We start from the raw sequence: 9799 nt of genomic DNA, 5'->3' as shown, positions 1-9799 counted from the left end.
AGACCATATTTATTGACTGAACTCTTTCCATGTGAACACCTGCAAGGTGCTTTCACCTACCTGCTCTTGTTTCATCTTCACAACAACCTGTGAGTTAAGTATTAGTAACGTTTGTTCAAAGGAAGAAACCCAAGTTCAGAAAGGATATGCCACTTGTCCCTATTCAGTAAGCAGGAGAGCAGAATTTAAACTGCTGACTGCAAATATGAAAATACAAGCCCATCTTATAGATGAAGCTGCACCAGACTGAAGTATTTTCATGAAATTTGTAAAACCATGTAAACAGGACTCCAAGATCCCATGTATTACTTTCACTGACTTCTCCCATGTGCTACTCCTGAAACTGCTGAAGGAAGAGACCTCCTTCTATGGCCTAATTACTCTGAGCTCAATGAGCACATATTTTGCTAAATGGGATTTTTAAGTGATTGTGCTCTAGTCAAAGTACATGAAAAATAAACTAAAATGACTTGCTGTCGCCTTGTGCACAATAGCAAATGCTATAAAACACGAATATTGCCTCTGATTTAGGGCCAGATTCTGAAAACATGTTTGGAAGTCATTCAGCCAGCTCCAACTACAAATGAGTAAGTGATGGCCATGAAGACGGACTGACATGGAGTTTGATTCATCTCATCAGAGGCCTTTGGCCCATTTACACTCAAGGCTTTATTTATTCAAATAATTTGCTTTATTCCACCCCCTAGAGAAAAAAGACCAGCAGACCATCATTCCACCCCTGTTCTTTGCAAACAATCTAACATAAACAATGTCAACAAGAATCACTGCATTTAACAAACTCCAGGATGCACCACGGCACTGTTTGTAAGATGTAAATGGAGTCTTGTTTTATTTCACTGTTCTGCTAAATTCAGGTATCTGCCTCATTTTAGATCTCGGTCCCCTGAAAAGAGGCTCCTGTGCTGTATTCAGTACTGTCAAATGTGCAGATTCAGTGAGCCATCCCAAACAGCGAACGTGAAACATGACCTACAAGATGTCCATTTAGACATGGATGATTGAAGGGTTACTATACTGTGGTGACCATTCGCATTGCTTGCCACCCATCTCTAACTCTCTGACTATGGCACACAGCAGGATGGTTCCTCTAGCATTGGGTGGGACTGAGCAACTGGCTCTGAGCACTGGATTGTGAGCAGATGTAATGTGTGTTGCTTCCAGGCTAGAGCTTTTAACAATGCCATGCAAAGATCCTCCAGAGTATTCACCCTCTGCCAAGGTGACCAGCAATGTTCCAGATGGCAGCTGCACTGCTAGCCTGGGGTCCAGAGAGATGCAGTGACAGCACAAAGCAGCGCCCCACACTCGCAACAGATATCTGGCAAAGGCAGAAATAAACCTCTGCTATCATGAGCCGGGAGCGTTGTTTGTGACCACAGCATAAACTGGCCCCTCTCACCCAATGCCTCAGGTACAAGGTACCATGAAAAAGGGCTTGGTGTTGATTAAATTGAGTTGATCTAGTAATAAGTTAACAGATTCGTGTAATTTAGTATCTGAAGTAAAATGTTATTATCTTGTCAGGGAAAGGTCCTTCCGCCCATAGTTTACTTGGGCCCCCAAGTGATCACCATGTTCCAAAATCTGTATTAAATAGACCTAAGCAAAATTGAAAAGGAAAAGTTACAGTTGTAACCTTCCAAACTGCCAGCTCCAATTTATTGGTCTGCCAAGGTTCTTAGTTGTAAACAATAGAAAGTACTCTGGCTAGTTAAGCAGAAAAGGATTGATTAAAGATTTATTAGTTTACAGAATCTCAAGGGCAGAAACACCATCTCCAGACATGCCAGTGTAGATGACATAGCCTCATTGCTGGGCATGGACACCACCCTGAGCTCTGGATGCCTCTGCTAGAATCTCAGCCACTGAGCTACTCTGTAGCCCTCGTGTACCTGCTTTGCATCTGTAGGGTATAATCCAAACTCTCATGCAGGTATATCTAAATGGTGAAGCCTAGGTCACATGAATGCACTTTGAGTGCAAAAACAAGTGGCAATGATTTTTTGTTTTGTTTCTTAGAAAGGAAGAGAATTCCTCACATACAGGAAAGATATTCAAAGGTGTGACCAAAAAGAATAGTAAATACTCACTATATCTGTGGTAGTGCCTAATATGGATAAATAAGGTCTTCAGTGCTCATTTTAGTCATAATCAACTTCCAGGGCCTTCCTGGTGCCTGCAGCTCTTGTTTTTCTCTCCAGTAGGGTTTCAATCAATCCCTGTTTGTACTACTTTCAGTTGGGTCTGTCACTTGCAACCCAGAGAGCCCTAACTGATACAGAAATAATCATGCATTAAAGAATCCTAGGCTAGCCAGTTGCAAGGAGGGCTGTGAATATTTAGATGCCCTAAAGAAATTTGCAGATTTCTTTTTTTCCTGCGAGGTAACTATGCATGACAGAAAAAAAAAAAAATCAAAGAATATGAGACTTTGGTTTGAGAACCCTAATTGGGATCACGGGCTAAATACTGATACTTAGGTTCTCTACTAAAAGTCCTCAAAATGGGGGTCGGGCGTGGTGGCTCACATCTGTAATCCCAAAACTTTGGGAGGCCAAGGTGGGAGGATCGCTTGAGCCCAGGAGTTCAAGACCAGCTTGGGCAACATAGTGAGACCCTGTCTCTACAAAATAAAATAAAAAAAAAAATTAGGCCAGCCACAGTGGCTCATGCCTGTAATCCCAGCACTTTGAGAGGTTGAGGCGGGCAGATCAAAAGGTCAGGAGTTTGAGACCAGCCTGGCCAACAGAGTGAAACCTCATCTCTACTGAAAATACAAAAAATTAGCTGGGTGTGGTGGCAGGCGCCTGTAATCCCAGCTATTTGGGAGGCTGAGGCAGAAGAATTGCTTGAACCCAGGAGGCGGAGGTTGCAGTGAGCTGAGATTGTACCACTGCACTCCAGCCTGGGCAACAGTGCTGTAGTTCCAGTTACTTGGGAGGCCTGAGTTGGGAGGTCGGGGCTGCAGTGAGCCATGATTGTGCCACTGTATTCCAGTCTGGGTAACAGAGCAAGACCCTGTCTCTAAAAAAATAAAAATAAATAAAAATAAATAAGTAAAAAATTAATAAATGTCTTCACAAGTAACTTTTTACCTTAAAAAATATTACATACACATAGATCATGTGGGCATATATTCACTGAATTAAAAATGTCAGTAGTATACCCAAGGTGCCAACTTATTGTCAATGCTACTTGGAAATAAGGCTATCTATAAGACTATATGTAGATAGAGAAATAGTTAATGTTTAAAGAAAGATAGAGCTAGTTAGATAGGTATAGACATATATTCATACACACACACATTGATGTTAGGGTCCAGGATTAGTAAAACCAAAACTACCCTATACTCTGTTTCTAGGTGCTCAAGTCCAAGGGCTGGTTGAAATAACAAAATAAAATACGAGAAAAACAAAAACCTAAGAGCAAAACTGCATAAAAATTATACTGAATACTTAAGGCATGCCAAGGACTTCTTAGGGTAACTTAACGTTTCTCTTTTCACTAAGAATGGCTTCCAGGACAGGGCAGGGGCCCTTGGCCTTTGTTTAGGTCACGTGGCCTGAGCCAGCTGATCCAGGGTGAATATCAAAGAGAGGAAGCCCTGGAGTCCAGTGAGGCGAGCTGTATTGCAATAGCACTTGAGGGAGAAAATCAAAGGATTCAGAAAGCTGGGATTTCCATAGCAGCCCTTTTCCTTCTCTCCTCCACACCGCAGTCATTAACTCTTCCTCCAATTCAGTGAGAAATCCCAAGGTTTCCCAATAAATTTCATTCTAAAAAATTTAATTGTTAATTATTATAGGCACATAGAGTTGTTTATTCTTTAATTCTTTTTTCCTTCCTTTTTTGTTTAAGTTAGGCTAGAGCCCAGTTCCTGTTTGTAAGCAAAAGAATGTTAGATTAACTAAGTCTATTCCCCTACGATCTTACCCTCCCCAATATCCAGCTCCAGCCTTAGGTAACTCATCTTCCTTAACGGCAGCAATTTAAAAGGACCTTTGGCTTTTCTGAACCTAGTAGTCATGTGCCACCCTGTCACTGAGCTTAGCAACCTTAGCCTTGATTGTCACTTTTTAGGAAAATAATTGCTAATTTTAACAACCTCTGGCTTATAGTTGTAACTTCAAATGCCTTCAGAGATCAGACAGGTGAGGTAAATAGAGAGAATGGTGAGCTGGACCTCACCAGACTCACTATAAGCCCCATATAAATATATTTATGTTCAAATACTTAAAACACTGTGTGGTTCAAATAAAATTCATGGGCCAAATTTACCTCCTGAACAGTCAACTAGCAACCCAGCTTGCTATTGGTTTATATTACATATGGGTCTAGATTATAAGGCTCTTAAAATTCAATTTTCATTCAATTACTTGAACCAGATAAAAATGCTTCTTGACAGCAAATTTTCCTATCTTTTTTTTATCAGAACATAAGACATTAATGGAGCTAATGTGAGGTATCTAGTGGACTCAAGTGGTGTTTTTAAAAGAAGCTTATCAATGCCGGTAGATTCCTGCCTCAGTGTGTGTCTTATGGTAAGTGAAACAGGCTCGTGTTACTTTCTATGAACCACAGAACAAAGCATGCCAAACTCCTTAGAAACACAAGGACTCCAAAGGTATTACAGCACAGATGGGAAAACTCAAATGCCTAGCCTTGACAGTCTTTGGTTTAACTACTTGACCTGATTCTCTTCACAGACTAAAAAGGAAATTCAATTCTATTTGAGAAAACTGACAAGACATTCTTTTCCTTGGAGAAAATGGACTGGGACAAATTACACACAAAAAGCTAAAATCTCCAGCACCAGTGGTTGAAAAACAATCGAGCCTGTATTAGCAGTTCCTTTGCCCACAGAATGCTCTCTGAGGAACTACGGGGTTTGGAAAAAGTGCAGGCCTCTATTCTTCATCCACGACACATCAAAGTTGTAATAAAAACCTGCTTTTCTTTGTGCAACTAAGCTACTGCTATTTCACACCCACATATTGCTGGAGCTGATTCAATTACCCTCAGTGACTTTGTTTAAAATGAAAATGCTTTGCCTCCTAAGGCCAGTGTGAGAGGACTGATTAATGTTGCTCCCTGAACAACAGAAGTGTAGGTACACAGACAAAAACCTAAAGAGCTGGAAACTACTGCTGGGCCATGTTTCACAAGCAATTCAAATCTACCTTCAAGTATTTTGTAAAGCGTAAGGACTCCTAAGGCAGTTGGATATATCAGGGGGCATCCTATGCCATTTTTCCTCTTTCTTCTTGATGACAATCACAGAATTAGAAAATTAAGAGGATGACAAGAAGTGAGAAAGAAAAACTAAATTTTGCCATATGGTTTTTCAGGAGACGAGGAAACAGTTCTTTTTTTTTCCTCCCCGCCCGACACATGGTTCCAAAAGATCTGTAACTAACGAACCAAGCCAGCACATTGCTGGGTTCTGGAGCTCTGTGACTCAGAAGTCACTTTTCTATCCAACATATTAAATGTCAAGTAAAATACATCCGATAAGAGAGATGAAATTTTTTCGGGAAGCTTGGCCACTGAGTGAGTGTCTCTCCTTTGCAAATGAGCCCTGTATGTTGCATCTGGTTTTTAGTCAGATTGCCAACCTATAAGAGATAAAACATCCACCCAAGAGCTGCATTAAAAAGCATAAATCATGGAGACCATATCTAGTCCTCTATAAATCCCTTCAAAAAGAACTTTATCCATAATAATAAAGGTCTGTTTCATTTAAGAAAGAAAAAAACCCAAACAGAAACACATGCAGATAGAAAACAGAGAGAAGATGAAAGAATCACAGTGATATTTTTATGCATGCATAGTATGCGAAATTTGGAGACGAAGAGTCCCGACAGAATGCTTGAAGAATCTGTAATACACAAGAATATATAGGTTCCAGGGTGTGCATAATCAGAAAGGGCAGTATTTATCCATCATCTGTCATCGGCTCTCATTTCGCAAAGCTTGAAGATTAGAACCCCTGATGTCAAAAGAACTGAAAATATTTAGAGCTAGTTCTTGCATGGCTCCGTGAAGAAGGGGATGAGGGAAGAAAGAATTATATTAGGACTACACTTCACTACTCTTTTTTATAGTAGATTGTTTTCTTTAAGAGGAGCATAAGCTATGATTAAAGTGGCAGAATTTTGGTGCCTCTAACACCTGGTATGGAAGCAGAGTAACAAGAAATACTTGGCAACCCGATTATTTCATGCAGGTTTTCATCTACCCAGAAAGTTGTCCTCAAAATAGAATGGAACTTTTTCTCCTTTATCAATCTGGGAGGTGCCTGGGGCAAAGTAACCAAGAACCTAAGAGTGTTGTTGATCTGTATTCTCAACAAACAAAATCTAAATACACTATGATCCAAGGAGTTTAACAAATAGCTTCCTAATTTTATTCAATTACTTAATGGTATATTCAGCTTATATTACACTGCTGTCTTGATGTGAGGCTGAAAAGAAACAAGATTTGTCCCTAGAGAGACATGGGGTTATTGAGCTCTGTTCCCAGAAGTGGGAGGATGGATTAGATAACTGATCTTTCTATAGTTTTAAGGAATATTTTAATTCAACTGTGAAATAATGGGAGAATAAAACAAATTCAAGATCATCACTATCTAGGGATTTGGGGAGGTTAGATGTATATCCTGAAAATAATAGCTAGGGAGAAGGAAATCTAAGAAAATTTTTACCTTAGGATGCTAAAAACTTAATATTTTAGAAATAGCAAAAGGCTCATTTATTTCTTATAAATTTTTAACCAAAGACATTTACTGTTACTGAATAGGCTGAAATAGTAAGATTTTTATACTTTCACATATTGGGGTCTCAGGAGTAAACATTTACTAGGGATCACTATGGGAAATGCAATCCTTCCCATCAAGAACAACTGTGGAGACAAAACATTCCATCCAAAATGGATTATCAGGACTCAACTTGTACAAAGCAATGCACAAATCAGACTCTTTCTGTTGTCATTCCAAGTGGGGGAGGGGTCAGCATGAAGCAGGGTTGCTATGGGAAGGTTTCTGCGCTATGAACCTTGACTTGAGGAATGTCCAAGGATGAAAAGGTCAGGAGTCATAAGAAAGGGGGATGGGGCCTTGCAGGTAGAGGAGTCAGCATAAGCCACCTTTGTAGGTTACAGTGAATGACATTTGGAGACTGGCTGAGGCTAAAAAGCTGGGGCAGACTGTAGAAAGCAAAGCTACCATTATTGAGATATTGGCATAAACATGCCAGGCACAAAGCTAAACATTTCCTTTACTTTTTTCCCTAATTTAATTTTAATAAAACTGAGCCCCAGGCCACAGGCTCAGATTGCTTCTCTTTGTTAGCCACACTCACTTCCTAGATGACCACATACAATCTCTCAGTTTTAGTGCCACTTGTACTTGGATGACTCTCAAATCACCACCTTTAGCCTGGACATTTCCTCCAAGCTCTGGACTTACGCGTCCGGCTGCCTATTTGACATTTTCACATGTATGCCTGAAGGGTATCTTAAGCTTAACGTGCCTAAAACCTAATTCCTGCTTTCCATCTATCCCCCAAACAAAACAAACAAGAGAGAAATAACTGCTCCTCCTCATCCACCTTCCAAACACATCCAGAAACCAACCACTTCTCACCACCTCCACACCTACCACAGCGAGCCACCCCCATCTCCATCCTGAATCACTGGGGCAGCCTCCAAGCTCCTAGTGAGGATGGGTGTGAACCTCCCCTCCAGAGCCCCACTGAGTCTACGCATTCCAAACCTGTCCTTTGTAGGACAGGCTCCAGCCATCAGTACTGTTGTCTGAGGTAGAGACAAAGAGTTAAGAGTAATTCTTTGACAGGTGACAGCAGAAACAACAGATGCTGAGTGAATCTAAAAGGAAAACTGCAGGGTGGGGTTGAGGGTGTCAAGGATGGGATATTTGAGGACATCCACAGGGGAATAAAAGAAGTCCCACTCTTAAGAAACATCACACTGTTGGCTAGGCACATGGCTCACACCTGTAATCCCAACACTTTGGGGGGTTGAGGCGGGTGGGTCACTTGAGGTTAGGAGTTCGATATCAGCCTGGCCAACATGGTGAAACCCTATCTCTACCAAAAATACAAAAATTAGCCGGCGTGGTGGTGCATGCCTGTAATCCCAGCTACCCGGTAGGGTGAGTCAGAAGAATCATTTGAACCCGGGAGGCAGAGGTTGCAGTGAGCCAAGATCAAGCCACTGTACTCCAGCCTGGGCGACAGAGCAAGACTTCGGCTCAAAAAAGAAAAAAAAAGAAACATCACATTGTAGGTCAAATGTCCCCCGCCTTGAGCAGCCTTTCTTGACTCCCCAGGCAGAGCTGAAGGCTCAATTACAGGCTTGGAAATCACCGGATGCCTGTGCTAAGAGCCTCCTCCACGAGAATCTGAACTCGTTTTGTGCCTCCAGCACCTGATGCCTACCTGGTAAGCCCTTGGCAAAACTGTGCTGAATGTTTAACATGGTGTCACGGACAGTGAGTTAGGAACTTGGAGAGGAAGTGGCTGCTTTCTTCTGGAAGAGCTCATTAAGACTTTACACAGGAGGTGAGGTTTGCAAGATAGAAAAAGGTATTTCAGTTTATCCAGGAAGTTAGCACTGATGGCCCAGCAAGGAACAGCAGTGGTGTGGAAAGACGGAGGGCGAGGCCCGAAGGAAGCGAGGAAGGGAAGCCGCGGCAGCAGTGCTGGGCTGTGGTCCTGAAAAGTAGGCTAGCACTGGGCAGCCGAAGACAGCAGCGAGGCAAAGAAAGAGTTGTTCCCTCCCCTCCAGGACCGGTGGTGGGAAGCAAGGTGGAGGTGGGGAGGATGTCTAAAAGAAAGGACGAATAGCCAGGCAACGGAAAGTAGTTGCTTTGGAGAACGTGGTTGAGGCTGGAAGCAGGAGTTGATGGGCAAAGGGATGAGGAGAGCTCATACCTGCGGTTCTTTTCATTTCCTCGTATGACGCAAATTACCGAGCTCCAAAAAGGAGATGAGCCCAAAACCTTAACAATCAGAGGCTAAAACTGGACTAATCAAGTAGGTGTGAGCCAATAAGTTAATGAGGTAGGAGGCACAACACGGTCGAGAACGATAAGACAAACCCAGGTTTTTACTTGAGTCCTCGAGGATCCAATTAACTTCTCATTAAGTGGGGCTGGGTGCTCGGCTTCTCACCGGGCGCCAGCCTCCAAGCCCCCAGCCAACGCCTGGAATGGGACTCCAGGGAAATTCGGCCAGCTGGTGGATCTTCAGCGAGATGACGGCAGTGGCGTGGACAGGCCATTCACGGCGATACCCACCCAGCTCTGTCCAGGCCTCGAGCGGAAGGCTGGGAGCAGCACAGCACACGAATGGCAGCCGCAACGCCTTCCTTTCCCTTTCCGTGCCTATCATGCAAGCCCTCCCCTACTAAAATGTACCCTCCGTGAGAATAAGGCTCCGTCCTTCTTCGCCGGAAGCGCGGAGCCTAGAACGGCGCCTGGCCACGGCGACGCCCAACAAATACTGGCTGAATAGTGAATGAACTCCGCTCGGCCGCACTTCAGTCTATCTGGGCACTGAAGGATGCGACCCGTGGAGCCGCCTAAGAGAGCACAGGGGGAAGAGAAGAAGCGGAAGCCTTTTCTTCCGCGGAGGTCCCCGCAGGACGACCTGCGGGACCCGAGCGCCGGGCTCCGTAGCGGGGTCGGGAGGGGGATTCTGGTCCCAGGCCCAAGACCGATGGCTTTACAACTGACCTTCCGGCGGGGGCGCCCGCGCAG

The 9799-nt window shown here is 43.3% G+C and overlaps 1 protein-coding gene across 1 annotated transcript in view; it reads right to left on the bottom strand.

Annotated features, from left to right (window-relative positions):
• The window catches only part of METTL24 (methyltransferase like 24), a 115231-nt gene extending 105800 nt beyond the window's left edge, over positions 1-9431 (bottom strand). Inside the window, exons 1-2 of the mRNA XM_011970653.1 lie at positions 9213-9431; positions 8973-9040 (exon numbers count right to left, since the gene is read on the bottom strand). Of these exons, the coding sequence (XP_011826043.1) occupies positions 8973-9040; positions 9213-9431 (287 nt within the window). The remainder of the gene's footprint in view (positions 1-8972; positions 9041-9212) is intronic.
• Between the last annotated feature and the right edge of the window lie 368 nt (positions 9432-9799).

The sequence above is a fragment of the Mandrillus leucophaeus genome, unplaced genomic scaffold, assembly GCF_000951045.1.
Source record: "Mandrillus leucophaeus isolate KB7577 unplaced genomic scaffold, Mleu.le_1.0 Scaffold96, whole genome shotgun sequence".
Lineage (NCBI taxonomy): Eukaryota > Metazoa > Chordata > Mammalia > Primates > Cercopithecidae > Mandrillus > Mandrillus leucophaeus.
Note: the sequence above shows the minus strand (reverse complement) of the source record. Positions and strands in the feature narration are given on the sequence as shown.